Raw genomic sequence first — 21,104 nt, forward strand, 5'->3', positions numbered from 1 at the left:
GTCATTTATAGTGTATTTTATCATTAAATTAAAATTATCACACCTAATAGAAGTGACATTTTATCATTCTAAAAAATTATTTATCAATATCATGGGCTTTTTAAAAAGATACCAAACATGAGATAAAGAGGATTATTTATCAATTCCTCTCTTATCTCATATACCAAACTATGTTTTAGCTGCTTCTTTGTCTTTACTTAATGTTGAGAACACATTTGCTAGTCTTTGAGCTCGAGTATCTTCTTTGATAATTAGAATCAATCCTTTTAACTATTCATCTTCGTATATAATGGTGTTCAAACAAAATATCAATCATTTAAACTATTAATCATAGAACAGGTCTCCTGTGAGACGCTCTCACGAATCTTTATATGTGAGACAGATCAACACTACCGATATTCACAATGAAAAGTAACACTATTATCATAAAAAGTAATATTTTTTCATTGATGACCCAAATAAGATACATGTCTCACAAAATACGACCCGTGGGACCATCTCACACAAATTTTTTTAGCTAGGTCAGATCTACCAAAACCCTTAATAATTTTCAATCTACCTCACTTTGTTTCCCGAACACAACTCATAAAGACAAATACGACAACTTAGAAGTCAGATGTTTTTTTCCCCCACAAGTACTGGTCACAAAACCTATGTTCTCATCAATATTTTTGTTTTCCTTAAAAACATCATTCTTTTTTATATTTGTGAGATATATATTTTATGTATAAATCGCAAATTTTTTCTAACACTGTAAAAAATACTTCGAATTGAATTGATATTATATATCACATCGTCAATTGCTCGAAGACCATCATGTGGAACGATATGAGATACCTAATATAAGCAGCAAATGCAACAAAAATATTAGATTACACAAACTCAAAGAGTAAGCATGGAAAGATTTAAATAGTATTGAAACACATCTATAAAAATACCAAAAAAATAGCTAAAAATTATGATATCAAAAGGTGAAATTGATAATGTAACCGTGTCTTTTTGTAATATATAGTAATTTCAAATTAATTTCAAATTTATAAAAAAATAGTTTGATAATTATTTTTACAAAAGTGGATGAGACAATGTAGTTGTTCACTAAAAAATTTGACTAAAATATAATTTAATTACTAATGTTTTAAATCAAAATAGAATATTTTGTAATTTTAAAATATATTTTCGATATTTAAAAATTTAGTTCATAACACCAAATTAAATAAATAAGTAGTACGCCGTACCTTAATTTTTTGGTAAAAACTTGTGTGAGACGGTCTCACGAGTCATATTTTGTGAGACGTATATCTTATTTGGGTCATCCAGGAAAAAAATATTACTTTTTATGTTAAAAAATTTACTTTTTATTGTGAATAATAATAGGGTTGACTCTTCTCACAAATAAAAATTCGTGAGACCATATCACAAAAAAGCTCCTTTAATTTTTTTTACATATATTCCATGAACTGACAAAATTACGTGTAAAGGAACGCCAGAGGCAAAAAGAAAAAAAGGAAAAAAAAAAGAAAAAAAAAGAGGCGATTCGAATTTTCCGGATCTAGGGTTTCTTCCCCATCGTCACACACACGCCTCTGCCAGTACCCATCACACTACCAATTCATCACTTTTTTTTTGGTTTACTTTGACCCTAATTCTCACTCAAAATCTAAAATACAGCTCGGTGGCGTCAAGAAAATTCAAGAATTCGACCAAGATAATCAATCATCACTTCAATCCTGATTTAAGAAACCTCTAATCTGTGGCACAAACTTCTTTTTATGTCCGATTTGATTTCATCCACAATCGGTCTGTGAATCTGAAAAAATTGAACCGAAGAACTTCCATCACAACGAAAAGTGTAATCCTGTCTATTTTATGGACGGTTGTTTTACCAAATACTGATTTTTATCGAATTTGGACGCATCAAATCCAGAGGGGAACGAAATTTCAGTTGTTTTATAAACTTGGAAATGAAAATGTATAGTAAATCGGTGCTGGTCTATTTAGGAGACAGGGTGCTGGGAGAAGTGGAGTTGCACCCTCAAAATGGAATTGTATTTGGAGAGGAATTTAGGGAAATTCGGATATCGCACTATTCACAACCCAGTGAGAGGTGCCCGCCACTCGCCGTGCTTCACACTGTATCCGCAACTGGAGCATGCTTCAAATTGGAATCTTCCTTAAAGTCTCAGGAATCGCCGCTTTCTGTATTACATGCTACATGTCTCAGAGATAACAAGGTATTGACATTGCGGTGCCAACCAACAGTTTCGGAATCACTTTCTTAATCTGTAAACCTTAACTGTCTACCAAAAGTCTCAATTATGTTATACCACAGAGAAACCCTAACCCAGTCAGTTGATTGGAGTAAACTCTGATTTATTTAATTTATGAACTAAGGGAAGAAGATACTGTTTGGTAGAAAATAAGTTTCATATTATCAACAAGACACAATTCGGGTAAACTGATCTTACCTTACCGCAAAACCATTTCGATTTCCACTAACGAGTAAAAACCCCCAAAATTGTTGACATGAATATTGATTTATGGACTTTTTTTATCTGAACGATTACCGTGAACTGCGGCTTCCCTACTTGGAGTCAACCAGAAAATTTCTGAACAGCTTAAATCTAGGCGGTTACAATGCTTTTACTCCTAGAATTTGAAAATCGAATTTACGATCCTTGATAATTCACTCTATTCATGATGATAATTATTTTCCCAATATTTGTTTTCACCTTCTTCGATGGTTTTAAGTTTTAAGTTTCAATGGCCCACTGAACTTTTGATTCTTAGAGGAGCAGTAAGGCTCGTTAAGTAATTCTCATGTTTTCATGCATCTAAACTCTCAATAGAAGATTACTTCTTGTTTGCATCTTGGAAGTAACTGGCACTTGCTAATATTCGATCCTGCATTTATTATCTAATCATGATATTTTGTGTCGCAGACTGCTGTAATGTCAATTGGAGGAGGGGAAATTCATTTAGTTGCCATGCATTCTAGGAAGTGTGAAGGGCAGGGCCCATGCTTTTGGGGATTCAATGTTACTCCGGGACTTTACAGTTCTTGTCTTGTCATGCTGAATCTTAGATGTCTTGGCATTGTATTTGATCTTGATGAAACTCTCATAGTTGCAAACACAATGCGCTCATTTGAGGACAGAATAGAGGCGCTGCAGAGAAAAATAAGCTCTGAGTCTGATCCGCACCGTGTTTCTAGCATGGTTGCGGAGGTCAAACGTTATCAGGATGATAAAAATATTTTGAAGCAATATGCAGAAAGTGATCAGGTGATTGATAATGGGAAGGTTGTCAAATCACAGTCTGAGATGGTTCCAGCATTGTCGGACACTCATGAGCCTATCCTCCGTCCAATTATACGACTACAAGAAAAGAGCATCGTTCTGACTCGCATTAATCCATTGGTATTTATACCATCTGTTCATATAGCATTTATTTGTCATTTAACCTGGAGTTTGTGAGCCCTCTTATCTTATTACTTCTGGCTTGAGAATTTTTTTTGTTTTCATTGTGGTTTGCTTACATTATAATTCTCATGGATCAATATTCAGTAATATAATAACTTCTATGTACGATAATCTCTCAATGACAATTTGGGCTAAAAAGATAAAATAATAATTCGATAAAATAATTAGATATTACTTTTGTGAAAACTCTTGTATAAGTTTATGATACCTTTCAAATAATTAATTAGTAAATTATAAATATTACAAAAAAATTATTTTCACATTTTCCTATATTGCGAATTGTCATTAGTTGTTTTTTCTTGAAATTTATAATTTAATCTATCTCTAATTTTTTTTGATGAAGTTAAAAATTTGACTTCTCAAATTATAATAAAATGTTTTGTTAGTGTTAGTGTTGTCGATAGTTCGAGATCTCCAAAGCTACGTATGTGAATATTTTAAATTGAATTATCGACTTGTATATTTTGTTCTTTGTATTTGTATCTCATTCTTTTTCATGTCAAGAAATATGTTATTCTAATATGTTAATACGAGGATTCACATTTAATTGATTAAGTTTATTACATATACATTTTCACGGTCGATTGAAGTATATTAGTTAAATCGTGATTTTTCTACATAATAATAAATTGTCATTTTGTCGATTAATTAGTACCCCTCTTCACTAATAAGGTAATACTCACCACTACTTATTTATAGTGGTTATATTGTGCGGCACTAGCAAATAATATATCTAAACAAGTTTACATGGCTGTTTAGGTAGCTATCTTGCATATTATAGTTCTTCCTGTGGCACCTGTGCCAAATGCACCACCTTTTTGGTGATTGATGATTTTATTTTAAGTTCTAATCCTTTTAAAATTGAGGATTTTTTTCTACTCCAACAGATTCGAGACACCAGTGTCCTAGTGAGATTAAGACCTGCTTGGGAGGATCTTAGAACCTATTTGACTGCTAGAGGTCGAAAGCGGTTTGAGGTTTTTGTCTGTACTATGGCTGAAAGAGATTACGCATTAGAAATGTGGAGGCTTCTTGACCCAGAGTCAAATTTGATAAACTCTAATAAGCTCTTGGATCGAATTGTTTGCGTCAAGTCTGGTAACTTTTGAGAAACTTCATATTTTAGCTTTTAACTGCTGCTACTGGGGATTGTCTTTGATTGCATGAATATGTCAAATTTTCTACAGGTTCTAGGAAATCCCTATTTAATGTCTTTCACGATGGAAGTTGTCATCCTAAGATGGCATTGGTGATTGATGACCGTTTAAAAGTGTGGGATGAGAAAGATCAGCCTCGAGTGCATATAGTTCCTGCATTTGCTCCGTATTATGCGCCTCAAGCTGAAGTAATTTGCCTTCCACCAACACCCTTCCCCGTTGAACTTTAAAATGTTTGTTGCTAAAAATTTCAAAATTATGTTGATCAGGCCAACAACACCGTACCCGTGCTTTGCGTTGCAAGAAATGTAGCTTGCAACGTTAGAGGTGGATTCTTCAAGTAAGTTCATATAGGAATAAATTCATAGGTCATTATTTAGTCTGTCAAGATTTGTTTATGACTACCTTTTTAAGGATTAGGTTTAATGAAACATATTGGATGCAGAGAATTTGATGATGGTCTCTTGCAACAAATTGCTGAAGTTGCATACGAAGATGATATTAAAAATGTGGCTTTCCCACCCGATGTGAGCAACTACCTGATTTCAGAGGCAAGTGAAAATGGGGTTCTTTGCCTCGTTACTTTTAACCGGTGATTCTGTTATGCAAAAATTTTGCCTTGAGTAATCGAGATTATTAGTTCTCAGCAATCTTAGGGGATGTTTGGAGCTTATAAGCTCTGAAATTTTGTTTGGTAACTTTAAAAAAAAAATTATAATATGTCAAAATAAGTAACTTTTAAAAAAGTTGGGCCAACTTATTTTTTAAGATCTTATTTGAATATTTTCAAAGACAGTATTATTTTTATATATTTTATAATATCTCAAACATATCCTTGTACAAAATAATATATAAATTGATTACGTGTATTAATATTATCAACAGTATTACAATTGTTAATATTAATAATTATATTATAATTAATACTAATTAATTAATTATCATTATACTATTATTATTAGTATAATAATAATAATTAATGTTATTAATTATATGGATGACACTTATATTTTTATTAATTATAAAAATTATAATTATAATATTAATAATAATTAATATTTATTATTCATGCTATTACTACATGAATAATAATTAATATAATTATTATTTCATTGTGTTATGACTTATGCCCTTTTGGTAAATATCATGACAAAAATTCTTATAATACCAAACACATAACAACTTTAAGATTCATTACCTTATTTTATCCAAACACTTTAATAACTTATTTGTAAAATAAGATCATACAAATAATTATTATTTCATTGTGTTATGACTTATGCTCTTTTGGTAAATATCATGACAAAAAATCTTCTGATACCAAACACATAACAACTTTAATATTCATTACCTTATTTTATCCAAACACTTTAACAACTTATTTGTAAAATAAGATCATACAACTTATTCATAAAAATCTTACAAAACATAAGAGCTTATGATCTGTTTAAATAAGTTTAGCCAAATACTCTATTGATTGAAAACCATATGCTTTTCGTCCAAGATTTTCAAAATTAAGTGATTCCGTTGGATTTCTTTCATTGCTTAGGATGATCCTTCAACCTCTAATGGAAATAAGGATTTGCATGTTTTTAATGGAATGGCTGATACTGAGGTGGAAAGGAGGCTAAAGGTGTGATGTTTTGTTCTGTTAATTTTTTTTATTCTTCTAACAATATCTGTGCTGTTCTCTAAATTTATGCTGATAAACTAAAATAATCAGGAGGCAATTTCTGCTTCTTCAACTGGCCCTCCACCGACAAAAAATTTGGACCCAAGAATTCCTCCTCCTCTCCAGTACACAGTACCATCGACTTCTTTTTCAGTCCCTCCATCAACAATTCAAGGGCTGCCAGTGCCTTTAACCAATCAGCAATCACCTCAAGTGACGTCTTTGCTTAAATCACCATTAACTCAAGTTGGGCCAGCAGAACCGACTTTTCACATTTCTCCTGTAACGGAAGAGGGTGAGGTACCGGAGTCTGAATTAGATCCTGATACAAGGAGGAGACTGCTCATCTTGCAACATGGTCAAGACATGAGAGGCCACGCTCCATCTGAATCTCAGTTTCCTGCCCGACCTCCCATGCAAGTCTCTGTTCCAGCAGTTCAACCTCGTGGTTGGTTTCCAGGTGAAGAGGAGATGAGCCCAGGACACCTTAACCAAGTTGCGCCACATAAGGAGTTTCCTTTGAATGCAGAGTCTCTTCCTATTGACCACCATCGGGTTCATCATCCTCCTTTTCTACACAAAGTGGAGCCTTCTATTCCACCTGGTAGAGTTCTTGAAAACAAAAGGTTGTCCCAGGAGGTAATTAATTGACATCGCTGTACTCTTGCTTCGTAGAATTGAAAAATAAGATGAAATTGATATCACTTTAATGTTAGTTTCCTCATATAACAAAGGTTTACACACAGGTGCTTCTGAGGGATGACCTGTTAAGGTTAAACCAACAGCTGCCTGGCTTTCATTCCTTTTCTGGTAATTGCTATTTTCCATAACCGATCTGGTTGCTAATGTGCTGGAATCTCCAGACTTTTTACATTTCCCTCTTAAATTTATCTAATTTGCTTCGCATGGGCAAAAGCTCAAATGACATAGAAATATGAACCCAATCTTTTCATAATATATATTTTCATGTGCAATGATGCATCTGTTTCATGTAGTTGCCTTCATGGATAGCTGGTATTAGAGTTGAATTTTAATATTCATGCATTTTACCCCTTTTGGCTCTGTATGCTCATTTCTCCGCTCTCCTTAAAAGTAGCAATAATGGGAAGAAAGGTTGAAAAGGAAAAAGTATCATCAGCTGCATCTGGCTAGAAATTTATCCACTTTTACTGCTTTATCATGTGGAAACCTTTTGCATGCTAAGACATATCTCTTGCCATGAGAAATATCGCACTGGGAAAGTTATGTGTGTGTCCACCCCCACACAAGCAAGTTGCTATAATATTCTTAATGAATAAATCTCTCATTCACAATCGTAAGTCTCTAGAGATTACTTGTATTATATTTTGTTCAGTAGGCTTTCTCAAGTGGGTGAATATTTATATCTTTCAAATGGCTTTCCAAAAATAATTTTTTTTATAATGTCTCCCCTTCCCATGTAGGCTGAAACAAATATCTTCTTCATTTTCATATTCGCGCGATGGATGCTAAAAAATTAAGTACCTAAACCAACTGTTGAAATGTCAAAAGGATTCTGTATGAAATTTTTTGAGCTTAGAACCTTCTGCGATACCATGCATAAAAAAGTTAGATGGGAAATGTGTACTTTCATGACTTAAAGTTGCAGGATATGTGCTGAAAAAAATATACTATAGATATGGAAGCACCTATCAACAATGAAACTGTTACAATTTTCCTGCTAGAATCTTGTTGATAAAATTGTAAAGGTGGTTTTTTTTAAAATTTCTCCTGTTTACAACAGAAACTTGCTGAAATTATTAATGCTATATTTTTTTCAATGTGAGCTAATAAAATCACATTGTGCTATGTGTAATCACTAGCTTCTCGTGTGACGTGTCATTAAAGATCCCCCTACTCATACACCTAGATGAGGAGAAAGCGCTGAGAGAAAATATTTGGGTGGTTTTGATGTGACTCGAACTTTTTCCAGTTTATAAGATCTGCTTGAAGCATATAAATAATGTCTTCTATGTCAGTCAAATATTTATGTTGATTAAATTGACTATATTTTTGTTAGCATCTGATAGGATGCTTCAAAACTTAGTACCATGCCAACTCTGTTTAGAAGTAGTTACACTGAGATGCATGTTTTTTTTACAAGATGAGGGTGGTCCTCGAAGGCCTCAACCATCTTTAGTTAACAAGGATCTAGATCTTGAAGCAGGACAAATTGACCCCGACCCTGAAACGTCTACCGGAGCTTTACAGGATATTGCATTGAAGTGTGGAACAAAGGTATGATATCTAGTCGATTCTTTTTGTGTTGGTTCCTGTAGTTTAGTTGTCTAACTTTGTGATTTGCGTGTCTCACATTCCTGTAGGTCGAGTTCAATCAAGCTCTATCACCGATCTTGGAACTGCAATTCTCTGTGGAGGTGGTTTCACTCTGGCATTTGCAGTTAGTTTTCACCATGTGTAAACAGAGAGAATAATTGAGTAATAACAATTAAGATTGACATTTAAGTTATTTTCTTGTTTCTACCACTCTTTCTTGCAAATTGATCTTATATTATGTCATGACACCACACCTGGTGCCGATTACTTAATTTGGAAATCTTTGGGTGAAAAAGTCCATGAGATGAATGTTATGTGGTTTTCTGCAGGTTATATTTGCAGGGCAGAAAATTGGTGAAGGGTTTGGCAGAACAAGAAGGGAAGCACAGCGTCAGGCTACTGAAGTATCTCTTATGAACTTGGCTGGTAACATATTAATGCAGGCCCCTTGCAAAGCTCTTGTTTGATCTTCAAGATGTTATATTTATAGGCCCTAACAATGATATATACGTTAGACAAAATAATATGACCGTTTGAAAAGTTTATGTACTGTTTCTGAAATTGCAACGGTCAAATTAGCTTTTCTGGACCTTTTCCCGAGCTTAAACTGGTTGGTCAGCGGTTCAAACTGGTCAGCTGATCAGCGGTTGAAAACTGGTCAGCGGTTCAAACCGGTCAGCGTCTCAACCGCAACTCCACTGGTGTGATGTGCAGAACCAGTAGCTTCATCTCCATTTATCAGCATCTTAAACTTCGATTCACACTTTGACTTCTGAAGATGATTTGTAGATCGTCTTATCTTTCCAACTCATACTGAATCGCTTCATTCCAATAAGCGAGCTGAGAGATATGACCAAAATACCGCAATTGCTCATTGCTGTTTTCGTGCAATCGGTTTGGTCATTCAGCAACCGGTTTGGTCTAGATACCATTCGATTTTGCCCAACTGACGTGAAATACGACTTGTTCCAAATTGAATTTGCTGATCAGGAAAGTTGGTGGATTGTCATTTGAATCATACAGATGATATGGGCAAAATACTAACGCTGCTCGTTTTGAATCGTTTGCAGAATCCGAAAAGTCTTGTCTGCACTTCAATTAGCGGTTTGACCTAGATAACATTCGAACTGGTACGACTGGCCTGAAATATGACTGGTAGATAATTGAGTTGGCTTTCCAACCGTTTTTGCCTGAGGTCATTTCGATCTCTGTTTTGTAAGATATGCTCAAAATACTGCACTTCGCCAGAATTCAACCGTTTGCGAAATTGAAGTTCCAGCTTCCAATTTGATGTATCAACTTCACACTTGAGTAAATATGTTAGAAATAATAACAAGTTTTGTTATTATCAAAATCAAGATTGCTAGTTATTCTGCAACCAACAATCTTCCCCTTTTTTATGATCACAAAACTTGGTTAAAACGAATTTTATCTAACATATTTTCCCCTTTTTGTGTGAATCAAAAAGATTGATTTTAAAAATAAATTAAGCACAAACTTTGAAATTCAAACTCTCCTTTAAAATTATAATTAATTCTCCCCCTATATTTTTGAAAGTTTGAAATTGAAAAAAAATTAGAGGGATGAATAACCAATGGAAATATTTTCAAATGATGATATTTAAAAATATGAAATGCACAAATTATCCAACATATAAATACGTGAATCAATCATCTAGCTTCAACAAAAACAAGCAACTCAAACTCATTTCAAACAATTACAAAATCAAGACATGTTTGTCAATTCAATATACATAAAAATTGAAGAATCCCTTATTTAGTCATTAAGCACAATCAACATATGTAAGGGAATTGCTAACCAAGCTAGCATAATATAGAATATCTCATCGGCATTTTACTCGAAGAATAAATAAAACTTGGAGAGAGGGTACCGAGTTTTCTTGAAGAAGTGTGACTGAAATTTGAATGATATTGCCTTTTTCTTGATGAGTGCAACATCGTTGAGCCCTTTTTTTTTTGACAAAAAACATCAACTTTGGCCCATGCCATGTTTTCTGCCGTAGCACACATGGTTTGCCTTTGAGGAATAAACTGATTTTCCTCGAGCATGACGTGGCTGAAAATTTTATACGGTTGCGAACCTCTATGAGTCTAGTTTCCAACGCAAAAAGCGGTTTGTCATTTGGACACCTGAGCAAAGACTTATGCCATTTTTCCCAAGGTTGCTGCAAGCTCTCAGAAATTTAACTTGTACACATATGTTAGAAAAATCTGGAAATTCGAATTTTAAGCATAAAATTCGGTTTAAATGTTCTTTCAAGAACAAACTGCTCTGATACCACTTGTAGTACCGAGCGTTTGCCGCTTTACCAAAAGCTACAGCTAGTAGTAATGGTGCAACTCAAATCTTTTAAACCGCACAGCAGCTCAAGCACCACGATTCGATCGTTCTATCAAGTAGGGACAATTATTGCATTCAACATTCTTGAACAAGAAAATACTATGGAAATCATGCTAATTTAGAACCTGTCAATTAGAATTTTTTTTTTCACGTTCAGAGGCCAGGTGAACATCTAATGGGAAGGAAGGAATGTAATTTCCATAGGCACATGTAACATTTGTATTGCTCCACTAAAGGACTCATGCTATATTCAAATCCTTTTTTATAAATCTTTAAGTTTTTCATTTAGCAGCAATCTTCAATTAACTACATATATTTTTCTTATTAATTGTCTCGCTTTGAATTTTTTGTTATTGCCTTTTATCAGTAAATTTTAATTGAACTTAATAGTATTGTATTATGTTTGATGATAAGCTTTTTCATGCCTTGAAAGGAAGAGAACAACCCAAAAGAGAGGATATTTATTTTATATATGCGCAGCTTCATTACAGAAACAATGTTTTGTGGAAACCTGCCAATTAGTGCTGGGGATAAGGCAGTCTTTATTGCAAACTTTGAACTTTTTTGGTTCTCAGCATAACAAAATTTGTTTGACTGGTGGCATATGTTGGTGCTAATGTTCATTGGGGAATCATAACTTGATGCTAGAGAGAGGAATTTGTTTATGATTATACTTGCCATTTCAGATTTTGGGTTAAAATTAAGTTTAAGATTGCTGCATTACCTTTGGTGCCTGGAGATGTTTGTCACCGTAGTTTGTAGAACATAATGAGTTCTGTTATCTATTGAAGATGCGATGCTTTGAGTATTGTGACAGAGAGATTTAGATAATATTTAAATGAAGATGCTATTGTAGCATGAAATTTTTTGGTGATCTAGTTTTTTATAATGAGATGGGAATGCTGCCAGTCAACTGATAAAAGGTGTTTTATTAATTTATTCTGCATGTCATATATTTTCCTGGCAATGTTCCTAGTAAGGATTTTCTGTTGTTTACCGTAGTTCATATTAGCTTTGTAAACTTCTTTGGTTTTGCATAATTTGGCTAGAGTGATAAATGTGTTTTCGATTCTTCATTGGTGTATATAAATTCTAACATCATCTTTAGCATTATTTTTCTGTCATGCCACAATTCCTAATGCATTGGTGCATATATAACCGTTGGATTTCGTGAATCCTAGCTTAGAAACTTTGGCATGGTTTTTCCTTTCATGCCACTGTTTTGATGCCAATGCTTGTAATAACAGCTTACCTTTTTTTTTCTGAAGATAAATATTTATCAAATCTTGAACCTGAGTTTAGCTACACAACTGGGAACGATGGTAGGTTTGCTAATCCTAATGACAGTGGTTCTTTTGTGATGTTAATTCATTTTTATATCAGTCACACCATGAGGAGTTGGTACCTTTTTCAACATCAGTGTCACCAAGGATTCCTGATGCAAGAGTCAAGAACTCCAAGAAGTCAATGGGATCAATAGCTGCACTTAACGAATTTGTGAGTATCATAAACTTAAATTGGTTCTTAGCTACTGCGGTAAATGTTGATGGTAGAAGTGAGGTTTTTGATCCCTAGCGTTCCATTGATAGTTTCAAATTTTTTAGAGCATGAAGGAGGGACTTGGTGTAGCATTTCAAAACCTACCTCAATTTTCAGCTAACCCTAGCCTAAAAAACGAAGTGTACGCTCAGGTAAGACATTTACACTTTATTGTTTATAACCGCGTTCTTGAAAATATAGATGTGGACTGTGAAAAAGACCCACTCTTGCACATGAAGATTTAGCCGCTTGTTTTGCAGGATTTTATTCTGAATTTTATCTCGTGACTTCAGCCAATCAGTTTGTTGGTGATTCAGTTTTTTAGAATTTTGTCACTGTCTCAATTCCATCTCTCTGAGATTTTAAAAGCTTCAGAAGTCAGATTTATATTAGAGATTCCCTAGGCTTCACGATTCTGATGTTTCTCAACCTTGGGTTTTTTGATTGGTTGTGGACTGGACAAGTGGACATCACAATCTGAGAACATTCTTATTTTGGAAACTATTGTTTCTTATTTGCTGTGGTTAATTGATCTTTTGATTGATAGCTTTGTTAATCTGGTCCTTGCGTTGTGGGACTCCTTCAACAAAAACAAAAAATTAATATTAATTTTTTTTTCGGCATTTACTTGACTTCCCTCGATGGTACTTCAGGTTGAAATTAATGGACAATTGATGGGCAAGGGAATTGGTCGAACATGGGATGAGGCTAAATCACAGGTACCGCTTATCAGTTCAAAATTTTGTGTTTCTTTTCTTTCTAACTATTTTGGCTTTGAACTTATCTTCTTTAAGATATGAGTTGTGAATTTTGAAAATCATTTACCACAGGCTGCTGAAAAGGCACTTGGTGCCTTGCATTCCATGGTTGGTCAGTTTCCTCACAGACGCCATGGTTCTCCATCGTGAGTGATTTTACTTTTTTTTCTTTTTTTCAGTTTGTCTGCTTAATTGTTATTCTTGCTTTTTTTTCTCCATTTCTGCAAACTATAACCCTCATCCCATTAGTGTGATTAGATCCCCTCACCCATCAAAATTCTATCTTGTTAGCTCATGGTGCACTTGTATCTTCCATATATATGGGACACATTCAAAATAATGGGGAAATGAGATGAATTAATAGAAGATAAAATTTGAAAATTTGTACATAAATGTTTCTTAATGCAAGTTCTGTTGAACGCCAGTCTTTCATGTCTTGTACTCTTATTATATGTTCCAAGTTCATGGAATACATTTGCACAAAATATAGACGATGCTACACTACATGATATACAGGAAAAGATAGCAAAACATATTAATAAATCGACAACAAAAACAGCATCATGGATGGCGAGGATTGTCGATTTGGTGTTTTTATGGTGTCATGGAGTCTGTTGGGTCTTGACTCGTGATATAAGTCGCACTTAGGAGCAGAGCAGAGGATATGTAAATAAAAGACTGTTCCACTACACTCAAATGAAGGACTAAGAAAATCTAGATGCCAGTTCATGCAACTTGCTCTGGCATTTGCAAGACTTGCAATAATGAGTTTTGGCTGAACATACATGGGCCCATTTAGTGTCCTCTTCCGGCGATGTTAATAACCAGAAATCTAATATCAAAAGATGTATTATTCAAATCTTAAATGGTTTTCGATGCTGGATTTTGTAAACATGTTTCATTTTTGTCTAACATACTTCATGGCTTGCTTCTTGTAACTTATATGTAGGCTACAATTAGTACCATGTTCTTGAATCTTTGATCTTCAGATCTTTGCAGGGCTTGTCAAACAAAAGGTTAAAATCAGATTTCTCTAGAGTTGTGCAAAGAATACCATCCTCTAACCGATACCCTAAGAATGCATCTCCCATACCATGAATCTTTTGTATGCGTTATCCTACCTGGTTTTATCGTACAAGAATCATAGATTTGTTATAAAAACATGTAGTTGAAGCAGCTGAGCTGCTGAAGTTGTAATTCCGGCTATTCACTGTGGCTTGCTCTTGTGATTTCTTGGAACAAATGCAAAGAATGCAGGCCTTGATTTTTAGTACTGACCCAACACTAATCTGTTGGAAGCTGGAGCAATTGCTTATCCCTTAGGTTGAAACTCAGAAGTCTGGGTACATCTTTGGATCCCTTTGATCCATGCATCTCCATCTTGGCCTAGAAATGTAAATACGGTTCTGGTAAAGAAGAAAGATACAAGACCTTCAGTTCCATCTTGGGGACATTATTCGCAGTGACACATTTTATGCAAATTTTGGGGGTTGAACTTGTAGTCAGAGGTGTTTTTTGATCTGCTAGCTTACCTAACCTCGCTCCCCACTATGGAGTATGTCAACTTGTCTTATTACTCGTGCTTCCTGACTTATTTGTACCGGGGCCAAGCTTTGGAACTAACAGAGGCAATGGCGCACGACACTGCAGAGAAGCAGACGACTCTCCCTCCCCAAATTTCTGTTAATAATAGGACTGAAAATCTCTGTTTCTTGAGATTACGAGGGACCATCGTTTTTTTTAAAACTTCTGGTTGTTATATTTGTAGTAACTAGCAAGCAGACAGCACCGTTTTTCCTTTTTGGCTTAATTCCTCTCGAGGGCAAGAAGGTCCCTTTGGGGCGAGAGTTACTAATCCTCATTGCTATCATTAAACAGAAGTTTTAAAGATACCGATAACATAGAAATTACAAAAAACTATTTCTTAAAATTTTAATTTAAAATAATCTATATATTTTTTTACATAAATTTATTTAATATTTTAATATGTATGCATCCGTGTCCCAAGAGAACTCGTTTCTATATATGAATGAGAACACATATATTCTTGATCTAATTAAATGGATAATAAGTACATCGGCATCAAGCAAATTATCAATGTTACTAATTTAATTTATTTAAATATTTAAAATGTGTAAAAGGTATGAGATGTTATTTTTATTACATTATCTTAAATGATGATTTAAAGCTGAATATTTATCAATATATATGAGTTTCATTGATTTTTGTGGTCCAAATATCAATTTGACAGACCTTTTGGGTAGCATCTTTAAGTGATAAGATAAGTGAAGATAATTTATAGGGTGATTATTAAAGCATTTTAACTATGACAAAAGAAGGAAATGAATGATATAATAAAAAGTTTGGCAAAAATTTGTGTGAGACGGTCTCACGAGTCATATTTTGTGAGATATATATCTTATTTGGGTCATCCATGAAAAAGTATTACTTTTTATGCTAAAAATATTATTTTTTATTGCGAATATCGGTAGGGTTAACCCGTTTCACATGTAAAGATTCGTGAGATCGTCTCACAAGAGAATTACTCAAAAAGTTTTTCATTTTATTTTCATTTATAGAGAGCAAAAATTATTTATTTTTACTAAAAATCATGTTGTATTCAATTATTAACTAGCCTCGAGTTTAAATTTTTTTTTTTTGGTCAGTAAACATTAAATTAATTGAGATTAATAGTCTTTTTGTGAGCAAAGATTAAATCAATTGGGAAAAAATTCATATATCATGTTAAGGTTCATACATTGGTTGATTTATTTTATTTTTAATTAATTCCAGACGAATATTTTATACTAAATCAGAATTTGGCATCCGAGCCCCTTTCAACTCTGCTTAGGAGCTGAGATGAGTGCCGGTGGCGGTGGAGCTCAGGCGGCGCACTCGCTGGCGTTCAGGGTTATGAGGATGTGCCGCCCGACCTTCCACGTAGAGACTTCTACTCTCAAATTCGATCCCTGCGATCTTTTCTTTGGCGAAGACCTTTTTGACGATCCAATCGCGGCCTCTCACCTTCCTCGCCTTCTCACTAGTATTAATGTCGGCGGTCAGTTGAACAACTCCGCCATGGACGCAGCGGATCTCAGTTACCGGAGCAGGTTCCTCCTCAACGACCCTTCCGATTCCATTGGCCTTCCTGGCCTCCTGGTCCTCCCACAATCATTCGGGTATATTATTACCACAGTGACATACGCGCTCACCTTCTTCATGTCTAAGCTTATACCAGTTTAATTCTAGAGGAATGTGTGGCGAGCATCACTGTACTAATTGTTCTCGTGGTTGTAGGGCGATATATTTGGGGGAGACATTCTGCAGTTATATAAGTATCAACAACAGCTCCAATATCGAAGTTCGGGATGTTATAATCAAGGTCTAAAAGTTAATTTATGGTGAACCAAATAATTGTAACTGAAGTTGTTTTCCTTTCGGCTGTGATTAATATTGATGTTGCAAGTAAGCTAAGTGATAAGGTCAAGTATTTATTTTTCTTTCGATGGTTAAGGTCAATCTGTATCGTTTCTATGCATGCACTATATGCTTGTTACAGTTTGTTACGGACGTGTCATTAAGCTTCAGTGATGTATATATTCTCTCTATAATGCTATCAGTATCTTTATTGTATCATGCTGTCATCTTAATTTGTGTCTTTTCATATAAATTTAGAGGGATACGAGCATTCACTCATAGTATCTAGATTTACTGACTTTTTCCTTTCCTCTCTTGAGAACTTTCAAATTGGAAACAATGATGGAGAGAATGTTCCAGAATATTATCCATGTCACAGTTCAAATCCATGAGAAATCTTGTGATAAACTTTAGATTCTTGTGTGCATGAGTTAGAACAGTGTATCAATCTGTTGGGAGACACTCTATCAAATCCCCTTTTACTTACTGCAACAATCTGAAGATAACTTAAATTGTGCAATTTTTTGTTGACAGGCTGAAATTCAAACAGAAAAACAGAGAATAATGTTGTTGGATACATCAAAATCACCGGTCGAATCAATACGTGCGACTGGAAGATATGATTTCATTGTCGAACATGATGTGAAAGAACTTGGTGCACACACGTTAGTCAATTTGGGGGATATATCTTAAATATTTCTCTGGATATTTTTAGTGATTTATAATATGTATTCTAATTTCAATGGTCGCTTTTCTCTTATCTGTAGCTTGGTGTGCACTGCACTTTATAGTGACGGTGACGGTGAGAGGAAGTATCTCCCACAGTTTTTCAAGTTCATGGTTTCTAATCCCCTCTCAGTTAGAACAAAGGTACAAATTGTTCTAAGTCTTGCAATGTGCATCCCCACTGAAATATCTGACAATTTTCTTTAAAATATGTGTTTTCTTTAAAATATGTGCAAGGGGCAGAATGTCATTTCTATTTGTATATTTTCATCTTGAAAATCGACTTAATTATTAAATTTTCAAATTAAGTAATAGTTACTCTACTTGTCATGCAGGTCCGGGTTGTGAAGGTAGGTTGATGTGTGATTATGGCTTATTAAGTGTAAGTTCGTGATCTTTCCTAGCAATTCATAATATGTTATTCTAGGAAACCACTTGTGTCATATAGTTCTTAGGCAGAATGGCATCTGCATTTGTATGACACACTTTAGGATGGTTTGATGAAATTGTACCTGCTTTATTCTGTTACATTTCCTATGTATGATATGATGGATCTTTGAAAAGTTTTAGAAGTATGATACTCATATTGTCCTCAAATATGATCCATATATAATGTGATATAGTTTGAGTCAGTTCTGGTAGCCCCACAATGGTGGCTGAGGCTACTTGAAATTTATACTCAGTTTTTCTCTTACCTATTTTAAGAGTTCATTGTAGCAGTAGATCATTCAAATGTGTATTTAATTTTTCAGGATGAGATGCAAATACTTGTAAATTAGAGGTATCCGCCGAGCTGCTTCACTTTCATGATCGTCAAATTGTCCTTCCTCTCAGGAAGTCACTTTTTTGGAGGCTTGCATAGAAAATAATACAAAATCTAATCTGTACATGGACCAAGTTGAGTTTGAGCCGGCACAGAATTGGACTGCAACAGTGCTCAAAGCTGATAGTCACCTTCCGGAACACAATCTATTGACAAGGTGATTTGGAAAATAATTCTAATTAATTCGCAAACTTGGTTTTTTGTTTTATCGTTTTTAAACGTTTAAACTTATCCAACTTGATGTTGGCATCACCTTCTTTATAATTGTTATAGTGAACGCTAGATTGTTTTGGCAGAGAAGTGTTCAAGGAACCCATTCTCATTAGAGCTGGAGGAGGAATTTACAACTATCTCTATCAGTTAAGGTTGTCATCACAGGACAGTGCACGAGTGAAACTTGAGGGAAGTAATGTTCTTGGTAAGCTTCAGATAACATGGCACACAAATTTGGGTGAACCTGGTCGCCTGCAGACTCAAAATATTCTAGGAAATGTGAGTTGATTTTTTTTAATTGAATGTACTATAAAATGTTGACATGTATTGAATTCTATATCCCTGCTGACAGCTGAATAGATGTATCTGAAACGGAAAACATTATTTAAAATGAGATCTTGTCACTGATCTCTGATTCAATAATTAGAAGTCAACACGAATGGAATAGTCTATTGTAATTTGCGTTATTTAGGGTCTCAATACTTTGGTTTTGGTGCGAAGGGCTGATTCAGTAAAGTAGATTTCTTTAATTTCACATTTCTCTATTCTTATAGCTATTATTATTTACTCCCTTGCAGTCCATCACACGCAAGGAGATTGAATTGCAGGCTGTTGAGGTGCCTTCCGTCATTATCTTGGAGAAACCTTTTGTGGTAACCTCTACTTCTCTAGATACGGTTGTAGCATTTATTGAACTTCTTACTTAATCCATATTTGGTCCCTTTGTGAAGGGATATTTTTGTATCCTGATGTCCTCGTGTCTTTGCTATTTTTTAAATAATGACTTATGATCGGAGATATTATTATGGCTAGAAGAAACAACATCCATTACCTTTTGATCCTGTTTTAGGGTAAAGCTTGGATTTTTCCTTTGTTTTGGTTGGTAGTCACAGAATGGGCATTCCCACAGAAAAGTGGCCCTTAAGATTGTCCTTCTGATTATTAGAGTCTGCCTGTTAAATTATGTAAATGGTGGACTCAAGAGTGCTGACCAGTGCCGAGTGAAATCGCTGGCAGTTTATATACTTTAGCCATGCACAAAACACACAGTATAAGTTATTTTTTTTAATGCATGTATTCTCCATTCCTAAGCTTTAATCGTTCACATTCTCGGTATCCTTATTTAGGCACGCTTGAATCTCGTAAACCAGACTGACAGAGTACTTGGGCCCTTTGAAGTGTGGTTATCAGAAAGTAATTCACTTGATGAGAAAACGGTAATGGTCAATGGTCTTCAGACGATGGTGAGTGATTTAAAACGGCTTGATTTTATTTACAAACCTCTGTTCCAAACACTTCCTGAACATGAAATTGTTTTTGTACTTTCATCAACTCCTAGTACGGCTTCGTTGTTGATACTTGTACTTCTTTAAAGATGCCTAAAATATCCATCAGGACTTTTTCAAGATATGAGATTGAATATTATATGTATTTTAAATTTTTAATACTATTTCTCAGACTCTTGGAGAGGTGCAAGCATCAAGCTCTTTGGAGTTCCAGTTGGTTAGTGTGTTCACTTTTTAATTTCTACAATTAACTTGATTTTTGCTTTAAACTTGTATTAATAAGCTGATGATGGGCATTGCCCTGTACAATAACTTGATTTTTGCTTTAAACTTGTATTAATAAGCTAATGATGGACATTGTCTTAATAAACATATCGACGATTCATATATTCAATAGAGAATAGAAAAGAATTTTTTTTTTAAAACCACTAGAGTTGGATCGCTGGTCAATAATATCTTAATGATCTTTGTTCATTGTTTGCATGTAGAACTTAATCGCAGTAAAGAATGGGATTCAGAAAATCAGTGGCATTACGGTGCTTGATACGATAGAGAAGAAAACTTATGATTCTCTACTAGAACAGGAGGTTAGCTGTTTTGTTGGAGTTCCACACTACTATGTATTATCATGGCCATATGTGTGTGATCAGTCTGACTGATTTTGGATTTGAGGCAGTCCTGTGGTTACACTAGTTCATCTTTATTTTGAACTCTATAATATCATTTGGTCAGACGTTGAAATCAAGTCTGGTTAGATTTTTTGAGAAGATAGATGAAAGTATTTTGAAACAATTTCGAGAAAATATCTGGTTATGAATTTTGAGTTAATTGTGTGATATGCCAGAAGAAATGTGGTGGTGTAATGATTGTATGTGGAAGATGGAATATCACTATTATTGGTAGAAAAGAAAGAAAGAAAATGATTGTGAGATCATGAGGTTTGAATGACCGTTTTGAAGTGTCAAAATTAAGAAAAGCAAAGTCAGTTGAGTCCCAGTATCAAGAGTCCAGACAACCATTCACTGAATTTTTATTATCTTCAAACTCACTCAACAAGGCTCCCCAGAAGCAAAAATATTGTGATTTGGGTTTAGTTAGTCTTATCGGTGTTTATTTTCTCCGCCAGCTCCATGATCCGTGTGGAAACCATCGTTTTATATGATAAATTTTCTTTTTATCTTGTTTTTATGATGTACTGACGGACTATTATTCTTAATGCAATGTGCAGATATATGTTGATTCAGAGTGATCAACTGTTTATTGGTGGTGGAATATGTAGATCTCCATACTTGGTTGTAGGATTCTTTTGTGAAAGCACGAAGTTTTACAAACCCACTCTTGTTTTTGTTGTCGAAAGATGAATTTTTTGGTCTGAAAA

General features: G+C 34.4%; 2 protein-coding genes across 4 annotated transcripts; both read left to right on the forward strand.

The window, feature by feature from the left end:
• The first annotated feature begins 1,485 nt into the window (after positions 1–1,485).
• On the forward strand, positions 1,486–15,097 carry LOC142540599 (RNA polymerase II C-terminal domain phosphatase-like 1). Of its 3 annotated transcripts, none has more exons than XM_075646879.1 (18): positions 1,486–2,231; positions 2,940–3,416; positions 4,367–4,577; positions 4,667–4,824; positions 4,906–4,976; positions 5,082–5,187; positions 6,186–6,269; positions 6,360–6,947; positions 7,055–7,118; positions 8,431–8,564; positions 8,651–8,704; positions 8,933–9,029; positions 12,233–12,286; positions 12,385–12,461; positions 12,569–12,655; positions 13,157–13,222; positions 13,334–13,407; positions 13,778–14,170. In XM_075646879.1, the coding sequence occupies exons 1-18, from the start codon at positions 1,962–1,964 to the stop codon at positions 13,785–13,787; spliced, it is 2,682 nt and encodes an 893-aa protein (XP_075502994.1). In that variant the 5' UTR covers positions 1,486–1,961; the 3' UTR covers positions 13,788–14,170. The 3 variants fall into 3 exon arrangements, with proteins under 3 accessions (XP_075502994.1, XP_075502993.1, XP_075502992.1); XM_075646878.1 differs by lacking the exon at positions 13,778–14,170 and adding an exon at positions 14,251–15,097 and having other exon boundaries at positions 1,487–2,231; positions 8,494–8,564; XM_075646877.1 differs by lacking the exon at positions 13,778–14,170 and adding an exon at positions 14,251–15,095 and having other exon boundaries at positions 1,487–2,231.
• Positions 15,098–16,067: 970 nt separating this feature from the next.
• On the forward strand, positions 16,068–21,104 carry LOC142540601 (uncharacterized). Its single transcript, XM_075646880.1, has 12 exons — positions 16,068–16,440; positions 16,559–16,643; positions 17,213–17,343; positions 17,446–17,548; positions 17,740–17,754; positions 18,239–18,384; positions 18,524–18,719; positions 19,019–19,093; positions 19,568–19,684; positions 19,899–19,943; positions 20,215–20,313; positions 20,955–21,104. The coding sequence occupies exons 1-12, from the start codon at positions 16,121–16,123 to the stop codon at positions 20,973–20,975; spliced, it is 1,353 nt and encodes a 450-aa protein (XP_075502995.1). The 5' UTR covers positions 16,068–16,120; the 3' UTR covers positions 20,976–21,104.

Source organism: Primulina tabacum, chromosome 3, assembly GCF_025594145.1.
Source record: "Primulina tabacum isolate GXHZ01 chromosome 3, ASM2559414v2, whole genome shotgun sequence".
NCBI lineage: Eukaryota > Viridiplantae > Streptophyta > Magnoliopsida > Lamiales > Gesneriaceae > Primulina > Primulina tabacum.

What these genes read in the sequence shown, in the direction of transcription:
- LOC142540599 (XM_075646877.1), top strand. Translation starts at nt 1,962, where the DNA reads ATGAAAATGTATAGTAAATCGGTGCTGGTCTATTTAGGAGACAGGGTG. An exon ending in CATTGAAGTGTGGAACAAAG is followed by an intron (nt 8,565 to 8,650) that starts GTATGATATCTA and finishes ACATTCCTGTAG; the next exon opens with GTCGAGTTCAATCAAGCTCT. An exon ending in ATCTCTTATGAACTTGGCTG is followed by an intron (nt 9,030 to 12,232) that starts GTAACATATTAA and finishes TTTTTTCTGAAG; the next exon opens with ATAAATATTTATCAAATCTT.
- LOC142540601 (XM_075646880.1), top strand. Translation starts at nt 16,121, where the DNA reads ATGAGTGCCGGTGGCGGTGGAGCTCAGGCGGCGCACTCGCTGGCGTTC. An exon ending in GTCCTCCCACAATCATTCGG is followed by an intron (nt 16,441 to 16,558) that starts GTATATTATTAC and finishes TCGTGGTTGTAG; the next exon opens with GGCGATATATTTGGGGGAGA. An exon ending in GCTCTTTGGAGTTCCAGTTG is followed by an intron (nt 19,944 to 20,214) that starts GTTAGTGTGTTC and finishes GTTTGCATGTAG; the next exon opens with AACTTAATCGCAGTAAAGAA.